This window comes from Aquarana catesbeiana, linkage group LG11, assembly GCF_042186555.1.
Source record: "Aquarana catesbeiana isolate 2022-GZ linkage group LG11, ASM4218655v1, whole genome shotgun sequence".
Classification (NCBI taxonomy): domain Eukaryota; kingdom Metazoa; phylum Chordata; class Amphibia; order Anura; family Ranidae; genus Aquarana; species Aquarana catesbeiana.
In genome coordinates this window covers 238,011,424-238,039,023 of record NC_133334.1, presented here as the reverse complement: position 1 = coordinate 238,039,023, position 27,600 = coordinate 238,011,424, and the positions used below count along the sequence as shown (strand labels likewise).

The following is a 27,600-nucleotide window of genomic DNA, read 5'->3' as shown; positions in this document are numbered from 1 at the left end:
CCCTGGGCTTACAAGAGAATTCTTCAGGGAATTTGCCACCAGTCTACAGCACTCAGATTCCCACCAAACGCCATAGGATGAAGATCAATAGGAGGACCATGACATCACATGACTAAAGAAGGAAAAAAAAAGTAAATTAAGTAAATTAAACAAATGTTTGTATAGGCGTTTGGGGGTGGGGGGGGGGGGTTGTAAGATTTTCTTCAATGTTGCCAAAATAGTTCATGTATTTGAATTTATTATGCATTTATTTATATTGTAAAAAACACATAAAAAATTATCTAGTACCGTAACTACCATCACAGGGATCTCAGTAATTGGAAGCAGTTAATTACACAGACATGGAACATGTATTACCAGCTCATTCGCTATGTCCCTCTTGGATGAGGCAGGGTACCTGTGTTATTCAAACTGTCAAATCTAATGTGAGCAGGAATCCTACAGAACTCTGTAGGGGCTCAGTCTGTCATCCTAAATCAGCAATGCAGTCCTGGCGACATTCGTAGCGATACAAGCAAGTGCATACACAATCACTCTGCTAGAGAACAGAGATGTCACATTCGCGGGATCTGACACCAGTTAGCTGAAAGGAGGCTGAGATATGATCACTAAGCACAGCATCAGTGTATGGGGACACGGTGCATTTCTCAGCATAACGATCCATAAACTACTAGCTAGAACAAAAACCACTAAAAGTTCATGTTTTCCAGTTCTTGACACAAAATCACAGATAAAACAATACAGCCTTACTCAATGAAATAATATAAAGTGGAAATGCACTCTTGCATGGCAATTCCAGGTTATGCTATGCTATTTTGAAAGAATACAAACATACAAGATATAATATATATTTTATTAAGTAAATTAAGGTGTAAGAAAATAGTAAAAAAAAATGTAACTATATTTCAGAAATTTATTTGGGTTATTTGCAGTTTCTGAACAATCCCTGGATCCTTCCTCTGCCAAACAGTGGTGAATATTCTGAAGTCACACGGGTTGCCTCCATTGGTAATTACAGGTCTGTGAGATGATGACTTTCTGATTGGTCACAGTAAACATGTTCTGTGCTTTTGTGGTAAAAAAAAAAATTCTCCTGTATTTATTGCCAGAGAATTAGACCAAAAGATGACTTTTGATTGGTCACAGTAAATATGTTCTGTGCTCTTGTGGTAAAAGCTTTTTTCTCCTGTAAAATGAATTGCCATGAAAAGTGACATTGCAAAAAAAAAAAAAGAGAGAGAGAGAATAAAACACACGATTTATGCCTCTTACAATGTTTTCCAACATAAAACCATGTTACATTATATATGTATCTATATCTATATATATCTATATATATCTATATAGATATATATCTATATAGATATATATATAGATCTATATATAGATCTATCTATCTATCTATCTATCTATCTATCTATCTATCTATCTATCTATCTATCTATCTATCTATCTATATCTATAGATATATATATCTATATATAAATCAAGCAATCAATAATAACCTAATGTCTTAGTGATTTGATAAAATACCATAGAGAACATAAATTTTTTCATATTTTATATTTTTATTTTTTTTAAATAGGTAATATGTCACATATCTAAAATATTTTATTTTGCAGTCAGTATTTACATGCAAGTGAGTGTGTGTGGGTATATAAAATCTATATAGACAGATTTTTTATTTTATATTCTGTTTTGTATTGGTATTAGTGGGGGACTTCAAGGTTAAAAAGGCTGTAAATTCATCAGTACATAAAACACTTGTAACTTCTCCCCCAGAATAACTCACAAGTGACTAATTATTTCAAGACGAAAAGTGTATTGGCCTTTTCGCCATAATACAGTTGTATTGCATATTGTTTTAAAAAAAACAGCAATTTCCGTCATCGTCAGCAGCAGCTACCGTGTAAAAACACTGCGATGTGTTTGACTTGTCAGCCAGATATGTACAGTGCTTGTTTGACACAATTACAACGGCTTTGATGCAGGTAATTCAATCTTTTAATATCAAAGACATTGTGATTTTTTTTTTCAGTTATTATTATTTTTTTTTTTATCTACAAGATATCAAGGCTTGTTCCCATCAACAAGATGATTTGATAGGAAGCTTTAAGTAATAATAAAAAAAAAACCCCTGCCAGCATGTCTGTTAGTGGTAAGTGAGAAGAGATGGTGATACTCTTCAGAGCTGTATGCTGTTTGTCAGTGTAATAAATTGCAATTAACCTGTGCATCTGAATGTGAAGATGAATCATTTTAATGAAGCAAGACACATAGCTTAATTTCAAGTAGGTAATATCAAGCCTTGCACAGCTCTGACGAGTGATCCAGCTCCCGGTGTCTTAAGTGCCTTTTTAAAGCCCTGTAGATTTGACATGAGAATGTGACATCAAAATAATGCATTCTGAGAAATACAATGCTTCTGACATTGAGGCAATGATTCTATGGAAAGACATTAGTGGGGTAACGAAAGGCGCATTAGATCGTTTATTTTTCATAGACTTATCTACCTCTAGGAGTCACTGAGCTGTATACTTGAGATACCCGAGCGAGCATGCATCCTTCACAGGTAACCCTTTAATTCTAGGGTGTTTTTGCAGCCTGCCCAATCAGCTATTTCAACTTATTTTTCATAAATACAGTTTGGGTAAACCAAAAACAACTTTTTCTACGCTAAAAGCTAAGTATTTATCATTTATCAGCTATTTTATCAGTAAATATGCCTGTAGAGGTTCCATTGCAAAGCTTAAAGCGGAGTTCCGCTTAAAAAAAATAAAAGTCAGCAGCTACAAATACTGCAGCTGCTGACTTTTAATAATCGGACACTTACCTGTCCCAGGGTCCAGCGATGCGGGGAAATGAAGCCCCGCTCGTCCCCCCCTCCGTTCGGCGGCACCGGCATTTTCACTGTGGGCGCCCGGCTGTGGCTTCACAGCCAGGCACGTACTGCGCATGCGTGAGCCGTGCGGTGCGCTGTGACTGGCCGGGCAATCATCTGGGACCTGCGACGTGTCCCAGATGATTGCCGAGAGGGAGGGGGGAGAGGTGAACTGACTTCCGGAACCGTGGAGCCCCGGGAGGAAGTGGGAGCTGGAACCCTCTAAAAAGAGGGTTTCCGCTCCCCCCCAAAAAAAAATGACATGCCAAATGTGGCATATCAGGGGGTCACCTTCCCTTAAAGCAGAAGTTCCATTTTTGGGTGGAATTCCGCCTTAATTTAAAGCAGAACTCTGGTCTTCCACCCCCTCCCCTGAACCCCTTCCTTACAACTTATTTATAAAAATTCCCAGGAAACATAACTTCAGCCCCGGTGTTTACTTTGTAGTCATGTGACCAGGTGAAGTCCCTATTGATCCCCTACAGTGGCCTGGATGTGTGTCTTCTGCATAGGCTGATGCTAACATTATGTCATGTACATGTTGGTCTATGCAGCTTTCCATTGGGGGATAGGGCTTTGTGATGATGCACCACCAAAGGGTGTGTCATTGACAGACAGTGCTCACAGAGAGACAATGGAATGATGCTGGGAATCATTAAAGACCAGTTGAACCTTTAGTTTTAGAGACAGATAGATTGTGCAAATTTCTTTTCTTCCATCATGGGTGGAAGGAAAGAAAATTTCTTGATTCCCTTATCAACACAGTCAGCGTTGATGGGGGAATCCCTCCTGCAGCGCTATTGTTTTCTGCCAGCTGGGAGCCAGGAGAACACAATGGCCACTGCTGGTGACTATAGCCATCAGTAGTGATCACATACAAATGATCAGACAATGTGGTTGTACTGAAGTCAATCGATGTATCAACTTAAAGCGGAGTTCCACCCAAAAGTGGAACTTCTGCTTTAAGCATTCCTTGCCCCCTGACATGCCGCGTTTGGCATGTCATTTTTTGGGGGGGGGGTGTACCCTCTTTTTATTGGGACTTCCTGTCCCACTTCCTCCTTCCTGTTCTCGGCCGCCTAGGTGACTCCTCCTCTCGCCCTAGGCACCCCTCCCTGCCAGCGATCTTCTGGGACACAACACAGATCCCAGAAGGTTGGCTGGCCAATAGCAGAGCACAGCGCGGCTCGCGCATGCGCAGTGCATGCCCAGCCGTTAAGCCACAAGCTGTAATGGCCGGGTGCCCACAATTGCTATGACGGCGCCGAGGAGAGGAAGGGGAGAGGAGCGAGGCTCTGGGCAGCCGCACCGCTGGACCGTGGGACAGGTAAGTGTCGGTTTATTAAAAGTCAGCAGCTATGCTTTTTGTAGCTGCTGACTTTTAATAAACTAAAAAATGGGTGGAACTCCGCTTTAAGTACAATCAGCCTGCCCATAAATGGATCAAATCTCAGCTGGTCCCTGCTGAAATGGCCAAGATTCGATCCAGCTATGGCCAACTTAAATCAGATGAATACATTCCAGGTGCATTCAAGCATTTGGCCAATGTGTTCATTGAAATGTGTTTAATGTCTTACATTTTGTTTTCTCTCTAAAGCAGCCACAGCCCTAAAGAAAAACCGTTCCCTGCCAACAGCTATGGTGTGGAAGCAGCGGTCTCACTGCAGAAGTCTGACACACCTCTTACTGAGTCAGACCTATAGCTCTGGAATCATTAAAGCTCATGCTCCCACCTGATTGGAGAACTCCGTCTCTGACTCAGTAAGGGGTGTGTGGAATCTCTGCAAAGATATCAGTGCTTCCCAACAGACAGCAGGGTGCCATTCTGCAGTGTGTTGGCAGGACACAGACTTTTCTACTCAGGCTTTTTAAAGGAAATAGACTGTAGGACTTTGCATACATTTTGATTTGATGTACATGGAATGTATTTAGGTGATTTAAACAAAATTTCGATTGAGCTTTAAACCTGGAATAGAATTGGCATTGGATGACCCAGAAGGAGGGCAGTTAATATTCTTCTGCTATTCATATTGTCAAATGCCAGTGTGATAAAGAGTAGGAATGGTCTGAACGTACCTGCGTTTGATTCGAGGAGGAGGGTTCAGGAAACTTTACTGAAGTTCAGGTTATGAATCCAAACCCAACTGAAGTCAGTGGGAGCCAAAAGTTTAAAAAACAGTAATGGCCATTTTCTAGGCTGATAGGCTTGGGATTGTCAAACAAATGGCATAAAGGGGGCTGGACACTTTTGTGGCAAACATTTGCTAAAGAAAAAAAGAAATTCCATTTGGTGGGGAACAGCAGTTTTACCAATGCTTAAAGTGGAACATTAAAAATGCAAAATTCCTTTAAATAACATGCCTGGGAGATGCCTTTGAAATGGCACATCTGTACAATATAGACAACCTGCTACAAACTGTAAACTGATATTTACCAGAAAAGAAAGTCCTTTTTAAATTGTTAGTAAATGACAGTCCCAGCTGCTTAAAGTGGGGGTCCACCTATCTATCGTTTTTTTTTTTTTTTAGTTCATTCACAAACTTTTCTTCTCAGCATTACATACTCACATATTGTGTGTAATATGTCCGCCTGTGTCAGATTTCGTCGGAAAGAATAACTTATATTATTCATTGCAGGCGGTTTCCATCTTCATTGTGGCCATTTGAAGCCCACAAGCATTTATTTCCTGGATGTGGTGAATGCTGTGCTCCCAGCATTCACCGCTCGTTCCCGCACATGCTCAGTGGCATCCTGGGAAGCCTGAGACTAGCTCCCAGGAGTCTGGGAGAGGCTAGAAACACGCCTACTCCCACGGGAGGAGAACCAGGAAGTGCAAAGAAGAATAGACAAATAAAAGGTAATTACGGCGATTTAAATTTTTTTAAACGGCATGTCAGCATCTAGGCAAGGAAGAGAATACATACAGATATTGTTCAAAATTTGGGTGGAACCCAGCTTTAAATGGCTGGTTGCTAAATTAACACATTTTTAGCAGTGTATGTGGTTTTTGTTTGAGAAGGTCCTCTCATTCCAGTATTTTTGAACGGCTTTCAAAAATACCTCACAAATTTGCTTCTGGAAGAATGGTCAAACATTCCCAAAGACGCACTCCTAAACCTTGTGGACAGCCTTCCCAGAAGAGTTGAAGCTGCTAAAGCTGCAAAGGGTGGACCAACTCAATATTAAACCCTACAGGCTAAGATTGGGATGCCATTAAAGTTCATGTGCGTGTAAAGGCAGGCGTCCCAATACTTTTGGTAATATAGTGTAGACATAAACTGACAAACTGCTTTTCTAATATGGAAAAGTAGCACTGTGAAAGCCTCAGTAAAGGTGCATACATACGAGCGGACTTTTCAGCATCAAAGGTCCGACGGTCTTTCCGACGGACTTTCGACAGAGCTACGACAGACTTTCGAAACGCCCGGACTTGCCCACACACGAACGGACTAAAGTACGTTCGAAAGTCCGTTGGTTGATGACGTACGAAGGGACTAGAATAAGGAAGTTTATAGCCAGTAGCCAATAGCTGCCCTTGCGTCCTTTTTTGTCTGTCGGGCTAGCATAGAGACGAACGGATTTTTCGACCAGACTCAAGTCCGTCGGAAAGATTTGAAACCTGTTCCAAATCTAAAGTCTGTCTGATTTTCGACAGAAAAAGTCCGCTGAAGGTCCGATGAAGCCCACACACGGTCGAAAAGTCCAGTCGTGTATACACGGCTTAAGGCACACCCTTTTGTAACACAACTAAGTAGGAAGGAGAGCATGCACATATACTAAGCAAGCTGAAAGTAGAAGTAGAACCTTCATATGTACTACGTTGGAAGCACAGCCTGTAAAATTTACATTGGAGGGTAATTGTGGCCCACCAGCTGTTGTGAAACTACATGTTCCATGAGGCATTGCAAGACTGATAGTTACATGACTCCCAGAGGCAAAAGCATGATGGGACTTGTAGTAGCCAAACAGCTGGAGGACTGCAGCTAGAAGTAGAACCTGTATATATACTAAGGTGGAAGCAGAACCTGCACATTTACTATCCAGAAGCAGAACTTACATTTGTGCTAAGCTGGAAGTAAAGCCAAGCATATGCACGTAAATGGAAGTGGAGCTCATGAACTAAGCTGGAAGTAAAGTCTACACATGTAGTAAGCAGGACTCTGCATAGGCACTGAGCAGGAAGCAGAACCTGCATATGAGCAAATAACAGAGCCCATATACTGTATGTTCTAAGGAGGTTTCAGAGCCTGTATGTGTACTAAATAGAAAGCATAGCCTGCAAATGTACTAAGCAGGGAGCCAAGTGGAGCTCATGAACTAAGCTGGAAGTAAAGTCTACACATGTAGTAAGCAGGACTCTGCATAGGCACTGAGCAGGAAGCAGAACCTGCATATGAGCAAATAACAGAGCCCATATACTGTATGTTCTAAGGAGGTTTCAGAGCCTGTATGTGTACTAAATAGAAAGCATAGCCTGCAAATGTACTAAGCAGGGAGCCAAGCTCAGATATGTACTAAGTAAGGAGCAGAGCCTACTTATGTAATAAGCAGGCAGTATAGCCTGCATCAAGCACAGCCTGTATATGTACTATGCAGAAAGCAGAGCAGAATTTGAACCTGCACTAAGCAGGCAGCAGAGCCTCCATATACTACAAATATTACCTAATTATAAACTATATGCCTACATATATATATTTCTACAAATGCAAGTGCTCATAAGTAGGCCAGAAAAAAATTAGAAAAGAAAAACATGCATAGTGCAACCCACAGCAGCCTCCAGAGAGAATTAGTGCCTCTCTTTATCTGGTGCAATTTAATGCTACCAAAACAACGATTTATTTAAAAAAGAACCAGTTGGATATGTTTCAGATTTTTCTCCTTACGCATAGAACTGGATATCATTTCTGTCCTCTAGCTGCAAAATTATTAATGTCAAATATACCCCCAGGCACTAAAGATATAAATCCAGCCTGAATTAGACTCAGAAACTTAGTAGGCCCCAAGGTGTTTACTGAAAACTGTTTGAGAATAGACTTGATTTTATACGGTTGGGTGCTCATGTACTGCATAAAGCTCATCCTGTTCTAAATGGGCTCCCTGTTCTTAATGGATACGTGATATTTCAGTTTATACGTTTCCTTGGTACTGTTCAAATCAACCAATATAATTCTTTCAGGTCAATGTTTTTCAAAGTGTGCCGCACATATCAGTTGTGGTTCTGTTTTGCACTTTAGGTCAAGGAAGAGCTCACTTTAGAGTGGCCTTTCTTAACAGTTTTGCTGCAGAGGAACCCTTGAAACAAATCTCAGATTTCGGGGAATTCCTGCTAAAAGAAATCCACTGGGGTTGTTGGGAAAATGCCACTTACATTGATGGTCAGAATTCCACTCTTACAGATAGATAAAAGGATCATTGGCCTGACACAGGCTCGCCAAGTGGTGTTGGTCCCGTAACTATGCAGACACCATCAGATGCAGCCACAGCTTAAGGAACCTCTAGCAACCTCTGGAGGATACCTGGTTGTGACTGGCTTTAGAGGTTAGCTGTTGGGGAGTAAAGGCCCCTTTAGGGGTTAAGCGTGAGTATATACATACCCAATTACCAAGGGCATCGCTAATGCTGGACACCTCAGGCAAGTGCCCCACATTTATGTTGGGGTGCCCAAGGTCCCAGCGTTGTGACCACCAGCAATTCTTTCTTTTTTTTTAATTCAAAGTTCTGGTAGATCTCGGGTACCACAGCAGTCTTCTCTCTGCTGTGTCACATGACACAACCAAGGGAAGGACTTCCCCTTACCAGGAGCTATTGTAGTATCTGAGGTCTGGAAGAATGAGACCATGGGTAGTGCAGGTATGCTTAATTCATACTTTTCTATAGTATTTTTTTGTGGAATGAAAATAGCTTTCCATCATGTACTGTAAGTTATTGCCAGTGTTACTGATGTTGCTGCTTTTGTATGTGCTAGCACTGGGTTTCCAATAATGCAGTGAAAAGAGAGCGAGGAAATATCTCCCCATCAGGAGCAGAATTCAAAGCCATCTGCTTGGTAAAAGTTGCCACAAGCTAGGTGCCTCAGCATGCATTGATAATGTTTCACTTTCAAAAGCCTTCAAAAATTATTTTGGTTTTAAAAAAAGTCTAAAAGGGAGAATGCTGTAATATCCCCTCTGTTTTGTTTTTTTTTTAACAGAAGAATCCACTCTATTTAATATGAATCAAATTCTATATGTTCATTAATGTGTGAACAAGCAAGCATGCAGCTTCATGTTTGCCAATTTCTCAAATGTGAGTTGTATATTTCTTGCTCCCTCCTCATAATCCCTACTAGTCATGGTTTGTTACTATGGCTATTTTAGTGATTTTTATAGCATAGATATAGGAGTAATGCACTTTGTTTGCAAGTGTTGTTTTTGGAGGCTGGACTTTCCCTATTCATATGCTAATGAACTAGTTGGACTGGTTCATAAGCTCAGGACAGGAAATAATGCTACAGGAAGTAGGGGGAGGTGAGGAGGACTTGAACAAGCCATATGCCGAACAAAGTAAACACAGCCATGTGCTAGAGACAAAGAAGCTTTGCAGGACTCTGAGAAGCAAGAGGCAATCTGAAAGATCCTGAAAGTAGATTCCATCACCAGAAAGAATCAAGTTAAGTAACTGTTTTGTGTATGCCTATCACATACATTGTACATGCTTATTTGCTAGGAAGGATAGATAGCTTGTGCATGTTGTAGGCATATTTTGTAATACTCTATACGTCGTGAAATTAATTGTAAGTAGTTCATATGTTCAGCATATGTTCATATGTTCATGCCACTGCGTGTGCACTGCCGGCAGCGCGCGCACGCGCCGGCCGGGAGCTCCGTGAGTCGGGTTACGGGTCCCGTGGACTTGATCGCCGCGGGGATACCCGCGATCGCCTCACGGAAAGGACGAATGGGGAGATGCTGATGTAAACAGCATCTCCCCGTTCTGCCTAGTGACAGTGTCACTCGATCTCTGCTCCCTGTCATCGGAGCAGAGATCAGTGACGTCACACACACAGCCCATCCCCCTACAGTTAGTAATCACTCCCCTAGAACATAATCCCCTAGTGGTTAACCCCTTCACTGCCAGTGTCATTTACACAGTAATCAGTGCATTTTTAATCGCACTGATCGCTGTATAAATGACAATGGTCCCAAAAATGTGTCAAAAATGTCCAACATGTCCGCCATAACGTCGCAGCCACAATAAAAATCGCTGGATGCCGCCATTACTAGTAAAAAAAAAAATTATCAATAAAAATGTCATAAAACTATCCCCTATTTAGTAAACGCTATAACTTTTGCGCAAACCAATCAATAAACGCTTATCGCGATTTTTTTTTAACAAAAATATGTAGAAGAATACGATCGGCCTAAACTGAGGAAAAAAAATGTTTTTTTATATATTTTTGGGGGATATTTATTATAGCAAAATGTAAAAAATAATGCGTTTTTTTTTTCAAAATTGTCGCTCTTATTTTGTTTATAGCGCAAAAAATAAAAACCGCAGAGGAGATCAAATACCACCAAAAGAAAGCTCTATTTGTGGGAAAAAAAGGACGTCAATTTTGTTTGGGAGCCTCATCGCACGACTGCACAATTGTCAGTTAAAGCGACGCAGTGCCTAATCGCAAAAAACGCTCTGGTCAGGAAGGGGGTAAAATCTTCCGGGGCTGAAGCGATTAAATAAAGCCTAAATACACAATAGAGTTTTTTTTATGCTTCCTTGGTTTACTGCAAAGAACCTTAAAAAAGACAACGCAAAAAACATGCTGCCAGGTGGTTACTGAAGGAAGGCTATTCAAGAAAAAGGACAAACAAATGCTTGTAAATCAGATGGTGCATCTTCTCTATTTTGGTTGCAGCATTCATAATGCAACAGCATCTCTGATGTCTTTAAACCTCAGGGAAGTGAGAGGTTGAGTGGACATGAGGGAAGGGAGAGAGAGATGTGTACTACTGAGGGGCGAGGTGAAATGTGTATTGGGGGGTGGGATGTTGGAGAGAGATGTGTCCTGGGGGAGGGGGGGGTGTACTGGGGAGGATGTGTACTGGGTGGGAGAGATGTGTATTGGGTGGAATATGTGTACGGGATGGAGGGGGGGACAGATGTGTAATAAGGGAAGGTGGGAGAATTGACTCCTGCACTCTTTGTAATGTTTGCTGACTGGTGCATTATGCACCACAAGCCCTGCACTCTGTGCGTTATGTACTCCTGACCGCTGAACTATGTTAAGCACTCTTGACCTTAGCAAACTTTGTATTACATACTCCTAATCCCTACACTCTGTACATTACATCCTCCTTATCCCTACATTCTATACATTACATACTCCTGACCCCTACAGTCTGTGCATTACATACTCCTGACTCTGCACTCTGTAGATTACAAACTTCTGACCCTGCACTCTTTATGCTATAATATACATTGCTCACTCTTGACCAAAGGGTTTATTCTCTCGATAATTAATGGTTACTAAGTAGTCACTGACTATCTTAATTAAGTTTTTGTTTTAAAATAGGCTCCGGTATAGTGTTAACTCCCTGTCTATATTCTGTGTGCAGAAAATATCTGTAATTGAAGAGTTTCATTTTTTTAAATAGATTGTGTTGATGTTAATTTGTGTCTGTAATGCCCCGTACACACGGTCGGACTTTGTTTGGACATTCCGACAACAAAATCCTAGGATTTTTTCCGACGCATGTTGGCTCAAACTTGTTTTGCATACACACGGTCACACGAAGTTGTCGGAAAATCCGATCGTTCTAAACGCGGTGACATAAAACACGTACGTCGGGACTATAAATGGGGCAGTAGCCAATAGCTTTCATCTCTTTATTTATTCTGAGCATGCGTGGCACTTTGTCCGTCGGATTTGTGTACACACGATCGGAATTTCCGACAACGGATTTTGTTGTCGGAAAATTTTATAGCCTGCTTTCAAACTTTGTGTGTCGGAAAATCCGATGGAAAATGTGTGATGGAGCCTACACACGGTCGGAATTTCCGACAACAAGGTCCTATCACACATTTTCCGTCGGAAAATCCGACCGTGTGTACGGGGCATTAGACTTTTGCTTGTGGCACAGCAATTAACGCATATCTTGTGGTTAGAGGGAATATGGTAAATATGTGCCGTGTATACAGTGAGTAGCCTCAGGTTTAATTCAACCATGCCCCTTTAAGCGCCTCCCACTATTAGCACAGTTTAGCTACCCCCTAAGTTTAGCACATCACTCCTCCTTCCATCAACGCCCTCTCCTTTAAGTGGCCAAGGAAGCCCCAGGTCTTTCACAATCATTGAACTGCCTGTGCTAATCAATAAAATCTTGCATATGTTTTAAATTAATTTAAAAAGTAATTTACAATATTTAGTATTTTTAGCTTTAATTAAAATAATACCTGGTAATCATACAACGAAGGTCCTTGTTCAGGCATTTCCTGTTATATGGTAGCACTTCTCTGCCCTGTCTTCCAAACTTTCTCTTGTGTGGTCACATTGTCACTCTTGTCCCACGGGATAGATTTTCTATTGATTTCTGTCCTGGGGAGGTATTAAGAACTGGTGTGACATGATGTCATTATAGCAGAACTATGATGTCATTGCATTGCACCTTCATGGATATTAAAGGCATACTAGTGATTCTTCTATATATATTATTAGAAACATGTCTACTAATAGCACAGGATAAAATTAAATATGGTGAGGTGCAGTGCATTTGAACATTACAGCGTGATATTGCACTGATATCCTCTAGATGTATTGCATATGTTTCATCAGACAACGTCTCCTCGCAGATCAGTATCATTCACTCTCAGAAGACCAGGAAGAGTTAAAGGTAATGCAAGGCCTATTATATCTTCGACAGCAATTAGTATGCATCATACACGAGGAGGGTGAGGTAGGCCCTTCTATGTCAGCCTGAATTATCTTGCCAAAGGCTGAAGCCAAAGAATAACATTCTCAGCAGAAGAATCACATGTAATTTTTACATCTCCTTAAGACTTGAAATGTGGCTTTCTGATTGGGCGTGAAGTCTGCATACAATATTTAGAGAAATTGGGCATAGAGCACCAGTCCCTAGCTTTGTCAGACTTGGATCCAAAAAATAGAAATGTGATGTGACTTCTTTTTTTTTTTTTTTTTTTTGTACAGTAGAGTGGTATGTATGGTGAATAGCTATTATTACCATGGGTATATAGAGAGTGTTAGTGTAAACCTGATATAAACTAACCCCCCTAACAAACCTACCCCAAAGTCCTGCTGAATCACAGATGAGACAACACAATTAGAAAGAAAGTGAGGCACTCTTAGGTGAAAAGTAACTTTATACCCCAGGTTATGATGATTAAGGAAATTAGTGTAAATTAAAGTGGTTGTAAAAGCACAATGTTTTTTACCTTCCTGCATTCTATGCAAGAAGGTAAAAAACCTTCTGTGTGCAGCAGCCCCCCCAATGCTTACTTGAGCCCCCTCTCGATCCAGCGATGTCCATTAGAGTCTTGCCTTTCCCGGCTCACACTCCTAAATTGCTTTTGGCAGCAGCGGGAGCCAATGGTCAATCACAGTCAGTGAACCAATCAGGAGACAGAGGGGGCGGCGCCACACCATGGCTCTGTGTGTGAATGGACACACAGAGCCGCTGATCGGGAGCACCTGCTTGCTGTGGAGGCAGGAGGGAGGAGCCAGGGGTGCCACCTGAATGCTACCTGAGAAAAGTAGGATCGGGCCTGCTCTGTGCAAAACTATTACACAGAGCAGATAAGTATAACATGTTTATTATTAAAAAAAAAAAGACTTTACAATCACTTTAAAGTGGTTCTAAATCCTTGTTTTTTCTCTTTAAAATAATAAACACATCATACTTACCTGCTCTGTGTATTGGTTTTTCACAGAGCAGCCCCGGTCCTCCTCTCCTCGGGTCCCCTATTGGCACTCCTGGCCCCCAGAGCAAGCTGTCTACGGGACACACAGAGCTTGTCTCAGTCCTGCCCCCACTCCCTCCTCACTGGCTTGACAGTGCTTATCCTCATAAACAGCGCCCCCACAGAGAAGTCCATGGCAGCTTGGGTAAAATAGGCAAACAGCTGGAGAAAACCAAGGACCAAGGACAAAGAGCTACCCCAGTGAAACTGTCTGGTAGCAGTTGGGTAGTGGTTTCCACAGTAGCTTCCAGAGAAGTTGCATTCTATTAGGCTCTGACCGAGTTGCCTGCACGCTGGTTCTTACTGGTTCTCGTAGGGAGCCTCTCACCTGGCTGCACATCACCTGCCCAACTACCTCTGTCTCATCAGCTGTTGCCTCTCTGAGTTGCTGAGTGAGAAAAGCTGAGGAACATATCACCTACTGATGTGTCCAGGGATCCAGGGAGTTGTGGGGAAAGGGGTTAAAGGGGCCTGGGCGCCTGCATCTCAGCATGGTGAGTAAATAGGCCCTTTATTTACAGTGTGTAGAAGGGAGAAGCAGCACACTGAGAAGTCGAGAGGCATGTTTGAGAAGTTTATGACAATGGGCTACAAAAAAACACAATAAGCCTCACCTGCTTGTAAAGAAAGCGCACAGGAAGCATACGGCAAGATTATATCCATCCACACAGTACAATGACGCGGGAATTAGCTGCATTCTTCACACAATGTCCACATACTTCCAGCTGTCAGCTTTACACTCTATCGGTCCAGGTGTTAATGTCAATGAGTTCTGCCATAAAATAAAAGGGAGAGCTTTGACCAGATAAATCCTTCATCATTGCACCTAATAATATATTCAGTTGTTGTATGAATGACACACAGTATTTCCTGTATGTGAGCCTGTACCTTAACATCTCATTTACGATCATTGCTTTTATGTGCATCATGGTATACAGAGCATTGCTTCATGTCATGGAAGGATTCCAACTCGGTCCAACTTTTTGCTTTCACTGGCCTCCTATATTAACCCCTTGATGCCGACCTCACACAAATATGCGGCCCCACTGGACTGGGCTTATTTCTGTAGGGGGTGCATATTTACGTACCTTTTTTTGTGCTGCATACTCCCAGCACAGAGGTCGGGGTCTCCCCGAGAGCCCCAGGCCCCGTACTAACGATTGGGACCCAGAACTCCTGATTTCGGGTCACCTGATCGCTGTGAAGGCCTCTAATTGGCTACCACAGTGATCAGTCACTGTGAAGCCCGCCCCATGTTTTATCTCTTTGGGAATGGAGGATGTATCGCTCTCTTCCCTTGTAGAGAGAGAAAAAAAAGTGGGTGTAATAATAATAATAATATAAAAGAATAAAATAAAAGAAAAATACCAAAAAATACCCAGTGCAAGTTTTGATCTAGGTCAGTACCAGGGTTAGTGTTTGGGCCAAGGTCAGGGTCAAAGGACAAGGTCAGGGTCAGTATTTTTTTGGAGAGGATTTGTTTTATTTTTAATTAGCACCAGTGTCAGTTAGTGTCAGTGTCAATGTGTTTTAGGTAGGATGAAAAAAAAAAAAGCAAAATGCACACGATTGTTTCTGGGCTGTACTATGGGTTCAAACAATAATTTACATACCCATATGTGGTATCGCTGCAATCATCAGGAGCAGGATCATTTATTTGGGGTTGTTCTTTGGTGGTAGACTATGGTTGTAAGAAGACATATAGAGCTAAATTTAAAATAAAAAAATGTTTTTTTTTTACTATTTAGGATCAGTTTTACTTTGATAATAAAAAAAAAAAATCAAAATCAGGAGATATCCATTACCATTTACCACCAAATGAAAGCTCAATTTGTCCTGAAAAAACAAGGTATAATCCACCTGGATGGACAAAGTAGTTGCGATGATATGTACGGTTTTACTAACACATTGTGAAAAATTGTGCTTAAGCATTAAGATTTGTTTTACCCTTAGGCGCAAAGGGGTTAAATAGTCGTTCATAAGAACTGTTCATACTTTCCTATTGTAACCAATTAGATTTAGACATTCATTGACAAGCTTCAATTTTCGTTGCTGCTAATTTGTTAATGTGAAGCTATAGAGACAGTTGCTTTGAAAGACAGTTTGGTAAAGGAAACCCATTCTGTCCTCTTATACTGGCCATACACCAGTAGAATTTTGTTCAAACTTTTGCTCAGATTTCTGAAAAATCAGTTGTCAGAGTGTTTGATCTTGCCATCATTGAATCCTATAATTTTTCTTGAATGCCCTTAAAATTTCATCCAGATATAAGTGTGCACTATATATATATATATATATATATAGCAGTAGGGCAGAGGATGGTGTCAGTAGAGTAGTGGACAATGTCAGTAGGGCGGCGATTGGTGTTAGTAGTTTATTTTTACAATATTTTTTTACAATAATGTATTATTTCTTTATTTTTTTTTTACAATTTTTTAGGAGCCCCATTGGGGAGCTTTGGTAAAATATCAGGGGTCTAAACAGAGCTCTGATGTCTCACTTTTGGGATAGAGAAAGGGACTGAGGACAGAGATTCCCCAGTCCGTTTTTCTGCAGCCAAGCCATTTTTGCTCCCCGATGTCATGTGACTCGTTAGGTCTCAGGTGTGAATGGGGAGCAGGCGTGTTAAATTTGGTGTTATCGCTCTCACTCTCTCACACTGATCACTGGAAGTTCAACATGGCACCTCATGGCAAAGAACTCTCTGAGGATCTGAAAAAAAGAATTGTTGCTCTACATAAAGATGGCCCAGGCTATAAGAAGATTGCCAAGACCCTGAAACTGAACTGCAGCATGGTGTCCAAGAGCATACAGCGGTTTACCAGGATAGGTTCCACTCAGAAGAGGCCTCGCCATGGTCGACCAAAGAAGTTGAGTGCACCTGCTCAGCATCATATGCAAGGGGTTTTCTTGGGGAAATAGACGTATGAATGCTTCCAGCATTGCTGCAGAGGTTGAAGGAGTGGGGGGTCAGCCTGTCAGTGCTCAGACCATACGCCGCACACTGCATCAAATTGGTCTGCATGGCTGTCATCCCAGAAGTAAGCCTCTTCTAAAGATTATGCACAAGAAAACCCGCAAACAATTTGCTGAAGACAAGCTGACTAAAGACATGGATTACTGGCGGTTGGAGTGTCATGGTCTGGGGCTGCATGAGTGCTGCCGGCACTGGGGAGCTACAGTTCATTGAGGGAACCATGAATGCCAACATGTACTGTGACATACTGAAGCAGAGCATGATCCCCTCCCTTCGGAAGACTGGGCCGCAGGGCAGAATTCCAACATGATAACGACCCCAAATACACCTCCAAGACAACCACTGCTTTGCTAAGGAAGCTGAGGATAAAGGTGATGGACTGGCCAAGCATGTCTCCAGACCTAAACCCTATTGAGCATCTGTGGGGCATCCTCAAATGGAAGGTGGAGGAGCATAAGGTCTCTAACGTCCACCAACTCTGTGATGTCATCATGGAGGCGTGGAGGAGGACTCCAGTGGCAACCTGTGAAGCTCTGGTGAACTCCATGCCCAAGAGGGTTAAGGCAGTGCTGGAAAATAAATGGTGGCCACACAAAATATTGACACTTTGGGCCCAATTTGGACATTTTCGCTTAGGGGTGTACTCACTTTTGTTGCCAGCGGTTTAGACAATATTGGCTGTGTGTTGAGTTATTTTGAGGGGACAGCAAATTTACACTGTTATACAAGCTGTACACTCACTACTTTACATTGTAGCAAAGTGTCATTTCTTCAGTGTTGTCACATGAAAAGATATAGTAAAATATTTACAAAAATGTGAGGAGTGTACTCACTTTTGTGAGATACTGTATTTCCTTTTAGCTGACTATTATGTCAGGTTTACACCAATACGTTTGCTATGTTTCGTGTTTTTGTGGGCACAACAGCCCATTCATTTAAATGGGCTGCTGTACCTGCAGGAAACACAGGAAAATAGGTCCCTGCACCTTCATGAAAAATGCAGCCAAAGGGAAATTGCATGGTGCTTTTGCACCATGCGATTTCCCCCATCTGGAAATGTGCTGCAGCTTCAGATGCGTGGGGGTGGCAATAAGAATGAATGTCAGCCTGTAAAAACAACAGGGAATTTTGCCTACAGGTGCCAGCTGATGCCTCTTACAGGGAAACACAATGTGTAGAGCAGCATTCCTTAGATGTTACCACGTAGCTGTGTTACCATAGTCCTCAGGACTATGAGGAGAGTATTTTTCGTGCTGAATCCATTTGCTTGAGCACATCTGATCTCTATAAACTGAGATCCAACTGGTCTGGTAAGCGGCTGTGATTTTATTTGAAGAACACATCGAGTGAACACATTTTTTCTATATATATATATATATATATATATATATATATATATATATATATATATAGAAAAAATGTGTTCACTCGATGTGCTTCTGGATAGGCCCTCCGACAGCCTAGCAGCCAGATGCCCCCGGGATAGGCCCAATCCCTGGCCTAGCAGCCCGGGGCAACACAACACACGTCCACCCAGACAGCCGTCCAGGTGGCACAGAACACAGATCACCTGACTCCACCCGAATATATAGGCTCTCCCAGCAGGCCAAGGGATTTAAGAAAACCCCTGTCCATTGGCTCAGATACCCCATATACCCATAACCTGACCTTGAGTTGCCCTTCTCATATCTAGTACCACCAAGTACTTGGCCACCTAGTGGTAGAAGAGAAAAGTGCAATAAGGCCTAACTTAGGGAGAAATTAATAGATCTCTAACAATCAACCAGGATAACTACTCCTGGCAAGTAAATTTGTGAGGAGCATCCCTGCCTAAACTCTAGGGTGCTACATCTGTATTCATTGTAATCTTTTTTTTATTTAGCTCGCCTCTATTTTTCTCACATTAGCACAGTGCCTACCCAAAAATTGTTACATTCACTCAGGGGCGTTGCTAGGTGGCAAAAAGACCAGGGGCTTCAGCCCGAAGTCCAAGGCCGGACCCGGGGGGGGGGGGGGGGGAAGTTGTACACGTGATGCAGGCTTTTTTTTTTGGCTGGGCCGTGACTTACCTGACCTACATACACTGACGGTAGTGAACACTGACCTTTACATTCACTGACCTACCTACACTGACCGTAGTGACCTACCTACACTGACATTTACCTACACTGACATTTACCTACACTGACATTTACATACACTGACATTTACATACACTGACCTACCTACACTGACCTACCTACACTGACATTTACCTACACTGACCTACCTACACTGACCTACCTACACTGACATTTACATTCACTGACCTACCTACACTGACCGTAGTGACCTACCTGCACTGACCTACCTACACTGACATTTACCTACACTGACATTTACATTCACTGAAATTTACATTCACTGACCTACCTACACTGACCGTAGTGACCTACCTACACTGACCTACCTACACTGACATTTACCTACACTGACCGTAGTGACCTACCTACACTGACATTTACATACACTGACATTTACCTACACTGACATTTACCTACACTGACATTTACATACACTGACCTACCTACACTGACATTTACATACACTGACCTACCTACACTGACATTTACATACACTGACCTACCTACACTGACATTTACCTACACTGACACTTACCTACACTGACATTTACCTACACTGACCGTAGTGACCTACCTACACTGACATTTACCTACACTGACCGTAGTGACCTACCTACACTGACATTTACATACACTGACATTTACCTACACTGACATTTACATACACTGACATTTACATACACTGACATTTACATACACTGACCTACACTGACATTTACCTACACTGACATTTACATACACTGACATTTACATACACTGACATTTACATACACTGACCTACCTACACTGACATTTACCTACACTGACATTTACCTACACTGACATTTACATACACTGACCTACCTACACTGACCATAGTGACCTACCTGCACTGACCTACCTACACTGACATTTACATACACTGACCTACCTACACTGACACTTACATACACTGACCTACCTACACTGACCGTAGTGACCTACCTACACTGACCTACCTACACTGACCTACCTTCACTGACATTTACCTACACTGACCAGCCTGACCCACATACACTGTCTGACCTACCTCAGCTCAGCCGTGGTGTGCGGTGTCACAGCAGCCAGGCAGTCAGAGGACGAGGAGGAGCCGAGGAGGAGAGGAGAGCGGGCCGCCTGAGCGCTGAGCGGGGATCTTACAGTGGCGCGGCGGCCGCATTGAAATTCCCGCCTTCTGGAGCCTGCAGCACCTATGATGGACGTCACACGTCCCACGGTCCGAGCATTGGACCAGGGGGACGTCCATCATAGGCGTTGCAGGCTCCAGAAGGCGGGACCTGCTACGGCACTCGGCCAAACTCGGCCAAATTCGCCGGCGCTCGGGATCAGATCGGTCCTGGCGCTCGCCACTCGGGGCTTGTAATGAAGAGCTGCATGCCTGAGGCTCGGGGCTTTTCGGGGGCACATTCGGGGCTTCAGCCACGGCTAGCCACCCCCTCCCGACGCCCCTGCATTCACTTTTAAACATTCATAATTGGATATGTAACAACATTAACAGATATTACTATGATAAACCAAAATATCAGAAATAGAAAAAAAAAGAATCAACAATTAGGCTCAGTTCACACTAATGCATTTTTTTCATACTGCAGGACATTATTTTTAACATGGGTTCCTGTGGAACATATTCACATCAATGCATTTTTGTGCCTCTGCACTTTTGGAAAGGGTCAGGGACTTTTCTAAATGCAAAATGCTGCTTTTTTGCTTGTATCGTTTCAATAGACTTCAATGGAGAAGCAGCAGAAAAGCATGTAGCACGTTTTTGATGCGTTTTTGACACATTTTTGATGCGTTTTGCATTACTTAATCTGCCCAACAACAAATTGGCCAAATAAAAATGAAAAAAGAATCAAAAATGTAAAACACATCAAAAACGGGTGTCCAAAAACGCAGAAAGCACAGCAGAAAGCACTGCTAAAATGCTCAACAGCAACATGCATAGGTGTGAATGGAGCCTTATACCTAAATGTCTATATATCACAACAGTACACCACTCCATAGGAGCTGCAACATCTTTCTTCTTCCTTATCTGCAAAAGATTATACAATATCATTATATATGTTATAAAATAATAATCAACAAATTAAGTGCAACTTCTTTCTTCTTCTTAATCTACAAATGATTATAAAAATAATTGACATGGGAATTTACAGATAGGCAACTCCTATCCTTATATTGATTAGTGGTTCCAAATTAATAATAACTATTGCAGTAGGGAACAGACACAAAAGATACACTCCGCATCTTTTAGCTTCATTATGATGCAATTGAAGGTTTTTATACATATGATTATGTAGGTATCACATTAATACTATTAATATTACAATTGTACGTTTATGGTAACAAGGGGCGTAACATAGGCAGACTAATTCTAATCAGGACTCGATTGAATGTAAACATGTAATGAAAACATTATTAGTGCCGTGTGCACAGTGAGGGCAGTTTGCAATACATTCAAAATAGAACACAATTATATACAGAACTTACAAATTTCCTTTACAATAATCAACAAATAAAGTGCAATACATACCAAACATTGCATACTACCATATTTCTTTTTTTCTATCATAGAAATAAATATAGATCGTAGTCCTTATTCAAACCATGTGGATGTAAAGAATTTAACTGATTTATGCACCAAATGTATCCACCAAACCGAGGAAAGTCAGTGACATTTTTAGACACCAATATTTATATTGAAAAAGGTAGAATAGAATCTGACATTTATGTTAAACCCACTGACAGAAATCAATTGCTGCTTTTTGACAGTTTTCACCCCCCTCGTGTATTTAGGTCTATCATATGAAGCCAGCTATATAGAGTGAGCTATATAGAGTGAAAAGAATTGTTAGTAATGAAGAGATGAAGATTGAAAGAGTAGATGAAATTTGCCAAAAATGTAAAAAATGAGGATACCCAGAGAACATGATAAAGCAGGAACTTGGAATATTAGATCACACACAGAGAATCCTTAAAGTGGAAGTAAACCCTCCTATCATTTTCAGCCAAGGAAGCTGCCATCTTGGCCTCTGTTTAATCTACAACTGCCATGATGCTGCTCATGTGATCAGTTATGACACCAGCGATTGGATGGTTTGACTGTCTGGTTGAGCGCACAACCAATGGGAGGGTTACATTCCTGGCACGTGCCAGAAATGTAACTTATTTGAAAAGGTTGAATGGATTGGTTTTCTTCCGCTTTAAGAGAGAGAAGAAATTTGGTAGTAAATGCTTACCTTTTTCCCTGCAATATCATAGCTATAGTGAAGATGTTTTTAAAATAATTAGAAAACATTGGCCACTTTTGCAATGGGCCTTCCCCCAAGATAGAATATTTGCATCAGATACCATTGAAAGCATACAGAAGAAATAGAACATTGAGGAATATGTTAATACATTCCGAACATAGAACTACCAAGGGTGCAGAGAGGAGGACCTTTTTTGGGAGGGGGTATTTTGTTGTGAGTGATCCATTGCTGCTGGAGAGGGATCTATGTCTGTGGGACAGGGGTGTCTATTTTTGCTAAGGAGGTCTATTGTTGCTGGTGTGGGATCTACTGTTGCTTGGGGTGGGACTTATGTTGCTGGGGGGTCAGTTGTTGTTGTGAGGGATCTAGTGATGCAGGCTGAAGGGAAATCTGTTGTTGCTGCTGGGGGTCTATTGTTTCTGGGGGAGGGGGTATTTTGTTGTGCGTGATCCATTGTTGCTGGGGGGGTCTATTGTTGCTGGAGGGGATTTTTTTTGCGGGGCAGGGGGTGTCTATTTTTGCTAAGAAGGTCTATTGTTGCTGGTGTGGGATCTACTGTTGCTGGGGGTGGGTCTTCTGTTGCTGGAGGACAGTTGTTGCTGGGAGGGATCTAGTGATGCTGGCTGCAGGGAATTCTGTTGTTGCTGCTGGGGGTCTGTTGTTTTTGGGGGAGGGGGTATTTTGTTGTGAGTGATCCATTGTTACTGGGGGTTCTATTGTTGTTGGCTGCTGCAGAGTCTATTGATGTTGGCTGCAGGGAGATCTGTTATTGCTGCTGGGGATCTTTTGTTGCTTCAGGAGGGGTATTTTGTTGCGGGTGGTCCATTGGTGCTTTCTGCATGGGATCTATTTTCCTGCTTTTCTTGGTATCTTTAACAAATTTCATACAAATTACCACTACCACAATTAAAACTTGGTTCTGTATTCTCTAAAAAGGGCAGTACTGGAAGGTGGGTAGTGGTGAAACCAAGGGACGTTGCTCAGAGGTGGGTAGGGGGGCAGAGACAAGGGCTGACTCAAAAAGGGGGGAGTTCCTGCACCCATTGTTTGAGAAAAAAAGCCCTGGTTTTGTGCATCCCAAAAGAGGGAAGAAATACATGATTTGGGGTTTCCATAGATGGAAGACATCATATGCAATTTATGTATTAATCTGTCCCTGTAACTTAAACCCTTCCTACCGACGTAACGCAATATGCGGCCTTCTGCTTTAAGGGGTTGTACCGGGTGATGCACGCATCACCCCAGTACCGTTTTTTAGAGCCGATGGTTGGCTTTCTTATGATAACAATTGATGCGGCCAACCGACACATCCTCCGGCTGGCCGGAGGCCCGAACAATGCCGCAATCGGCTTTGATCGGGTCTCAGATCTAGTGTCATGACTTCACTTCCGGTTTACTGAAGAATTAAAGGCACCAGATTTTAAAGAATTACAGTATTTAAAACAGCCAAACTTGGTGTTTTGAATGCTTTTAAGTGCAAAGGAGGGATTTGGGGTCTTATAGACCCCAGATCCCTGCTTAAAAAGTACCTGTCACTGACTATTACTGTCGCAGGGGATGTTAACATTCCTTGTGAAAGCATTAAAAGTGATCAAAAATGAAAATTTAAAGGCACTGTGTACAAATAAAAATAAATGATCAAATAAATAAATTTTTTTTGTTTTTAATTTTTTTTTTATATAAAGTGCCCCATCCCTCCATGCTCATGCGCAGATGCGAACGCATACATACGTCATGCCTGTAAATGTAAACAGTGTTCAAACCACACATGTGAGTTATCATCACGATCGTTAGAGTAAGAGCAATAGTTTGTAACCTCTGTAACTCTAAAATGGTAACCGTTAAAAAAATTTAAAGCATTGCCTATGGAGATTTTTAAGTACTGTCGTTTGTTGCCATTCCAATTTTAAAGCATGACATGTTAGGTATCTATTTACTTGGCATAACATCATCTTTCACATTATACAAAAAATTTGGTCTAAAATTACTTTTTCTTTTCTTTTTAATTCATGTAAGTGTATTTCCTTGAAAAAAAATTGTATTTGAAAGACCGCTGCACAAATACAGTGTGACCTAAAATATTGCAACAATCGCCATTTTATTCTCTAGGGTCTCTGCTAAATATATATATATATATATATATATATATATATATATATATATATATATATATATATATATATATATATGTATATGTATATGTATGTATATATATATGTATATGTATGTGTATATATATATATATATATATATATATATATATATATATATATATATATATATATATATATATATATATATATATATATATATATATGTATGTGTGTATATATATATATATATGTATATATATATATATATATATATATATATATATATATGTGTATATATATATATATATATATATATATATAATGTTTGGGGGTTCTAAGTAATTTTCTGTCAAAAAATACTGATTTTAACTTGTAAGCAATAAGTGTCAGAAAAAGGCTTGGGCATGCAGTGGTTAATATATGTTGGAGAGACTGCACAGAAAATTAAAGATCACAGTTTGGTGGATATATCAGTTAATTTTTTTACATCTACATGGTTTGAATAAGAACTATATATATATTTATTTCTATGATAAAAAAAGAAATGTGGTAGTATGCAATTTTTAGTATGTATTGCACTTAATTTGTTGATTATTATTTTATAACATATATAATGATATTGTATAATCTTTTGCAGATAAGGAAGAAGAAAGATGTTGCAGCTCCTATGGAGTGGTGTACTGTTGTGATATATAGACATTTAGGTATAAGAGTGCAGGGGTTAGACCCTCAGATCCTTTGTAAGTTTAATTGCTGATTCTTAAATTTTCTATTTCTGTTATTTTGGTGTATCATAGTAATATGTGTTAATGTTGTTACTATTCCAATTATGAATGTTTAAAAGTAACTAGAATGTAACAATTTATGGGTACTTAGTGCGCTTTCCATTGAAATAAGGTTGGCGTGGAGGTAAGCCAAAGCCCAACCCCTGAAAAACAACCCCACAATATAATCCCACCTCCACCAAATTTTTTGGGCCAGTGTACAATGCCAGGTCCATAGAGACATGGATGAGCAAGTTTGGGGTGGAAGAACTTGACTGGACTGCACAACCTGATAGAACACCTTTTGGGAGGAACTAGAGAGGAGACTGCGAGTCAGGCCTTCTTGTCCGACATCAGTGCCTGACCTCACAAATGTGCTTTTGGAAGAATGGTCAAACATTCCCATAGACATACTCCTAAACCTTGTGGACAGTCTTCCCAGAACAGTTCAAGCTGTTATAGCTGCAAAGGGTGGGCCAACTCAATATTGAACCCTACAGACTAATGCCCCGTACACACGGTCGGACATTGATCGGACATTCCGACAACAAAATCCTAGGATTTTTTCAGAAGGATGTTGGCTCAAACTTGTCTTGCATACACACGGTCACACAAAGTTGTTGGAAAATCCAATCGTTCTAAACGCGGTGACATAAAACACGTACGTTGAGACTATAAACGGGGCAGTGGCCAATAGCTTTCATCTCTTTATTTATTCTGAGCATGCGTGGCACTTTGTCCGTCGGATTTGTGTACACACGATCTGAATTTCCGACAACAGATTTTGTTGTCGGAAAATTTTATATCCTGCTCTCAAACTTTGTGTGTCGGAAAATCCAATGGAAAATGTCCGATGGAGCCCACACACGGTCGGAATTTCCGACAACACGCTCCGATCGGACATTTTCCATCGGAAAATCCGACCGTGTGTATGGGGCATAAGACTGGGATGCCATTAAGGTTCATGTTCATGTAAAGGCAGGTGTCCCAATACTTTTGACAATATAAAGTATATATATTTTTTTAAATTGACAGATTTGATGGACCACGTGGTATTTTTTCTGCTGTCACTCTTCTATGAAATGACATCTGTGATTTGATTTATGTGATGCAGCTGTAGGGATAGCTATACATAGAGTAAGTAAAACTGTAACAAACCTGGGCAATTCAAACAAATAGATCCATAGAAAATAAGTTGCTAAAGTTACATGCTGATCTTATCCTTAACACTGAATGCCTCCCAAGCCTTCTGGTTGGTTCTGTAATGTGACAAGTGAATTGCTAACCAATAGTGAGGCTCAAAAGGTGGGAGGGAGAAGGGTCAAGTTCAGGCAAAAAGTGAGAATTGCATATAACTTCAGCTGCCTACCTGAATTGTTCTGAAAGGCAGTTCTCGTTTATCTTGGCTCTATGCATTGTTTTATAATGTGTTTAGTTTAGTTTGCCCAGGGCTGTGAAAGGTTCACTTTAACTGCAATCTATTTCTCAAGTGTAATTTCAGCTGAGAATGCCTCATCTTCCGTATTCCTTGGTTGACTGTGATTCACATTGACTCCAGTGAGCACTGAAGGTAGACTGTGCTGCATGTAATGGCATTGATTCACATCCCTATCAGCATTCTGACACCTCCCAAGTAAGAGATTCCTCTATTATAAATCCCCTGCATGGGGAATGCCAGAATTTTGTAATACTGATCAAGCTGACCAAATACAAAATCGGGCTCTTAGCAATTCTTACTTCTTTAGACATGCCTATGGAGCAATACCAGCACTGATTTATTTCATACTTTGCCTCATCAGAATAGCAGTTAGCCTAATGGCAGCGCTGCAGTCCTGGATTCAGTTCTCACCAGTAACCCAGTCTTCATGGAATTTGTAAATCTTCCTTGTATGTTTACAGAACTATTTCAGTGGTACAAAACATACTGGTATTTGACTTGGCAAATTGTATGCAGGGCCAGGACAAGGGGTGGGCAGGAGGGACGGCTGCCCCGGGCACTGTGGTATCATTTCAGGTGAGGGGTGTCATAAGGAGATTGGAGGGAGGAGATTTGTGCTGGGAGGGGAAATTTCGAGAGGATAAGAATGGTTCTAGGAGAGGAAATTTAGGAGTGGAGTGCCAGGGGTGGTGATTTGGTGGGGTTGTGTGTGAATGGGGGGGTGGGGGGATTAGGATTTATGCTAGGAGTGGCGATTTTTGGGGTTTGCTCTAGAAAAGCTGATATGGTAGAAGAGGAAGAAAATTTGTGCCAGGAGATTTTTTTTGGGGAGGTGGGGGGGGGGGGGGCATTTAAGCAGGGGGACAGATTTGTACTGAGAGGAGGGGATATTTTAGGGGTTAATGCAAATATGTGCTTTTTTTGGGGGGGTGGGGGATTTTTGCTGACACATAAAGCTCATACATCTTGGAGGTGGGGGGCACGGTTTGGCATATTTGCCCTGAGCTGTAGATGACCTTTTCCCAGCACTGATTGTATGTATTGTGTGTGTTTGTAAAACTGTGGAAGGGATAGTGCCAACGCAATGGTTTAAAGCTGAGCT

At 41.3% G+C, this 27,600-nt stretch overlaps 1 protein-coding gene across 1 annotated transcript in view; it reads right to left on the bottom strand.

Moving 5' to 3' along the window:
- Nucleotides 1-934: 934 nt before the first annotated feature.
- Nucleotides 935-27,600, bottom strand: part of LOC141111750 (uncharacterized) — an 82,046-nt gene continuing 55,380 nt past the window's right edge. Inside the window, exons 3-5 of the mRNA XM_073603887.1 lie at nucleotides 14,449-14,606; nucleotides 12,311-12,452; nucleotides 935-1,186 (exon numbers count right to left, since the gene is read on the bottom strand). Of these exons, the coding sequence (XP_073459988.1) occupies nucleotides 14,535-14,606 (72 nt within the window). The 3' untranslated portion in view covers nucleotides 935-1,186; nucleotides 12,311-12,452; nucleotides 14,449-14,534. The remainder of the gene's footprint in view (nucleotides 1,187-12,310; nucleotides 12,453-14,448; nucleotides 14,607-27,600) is intronic.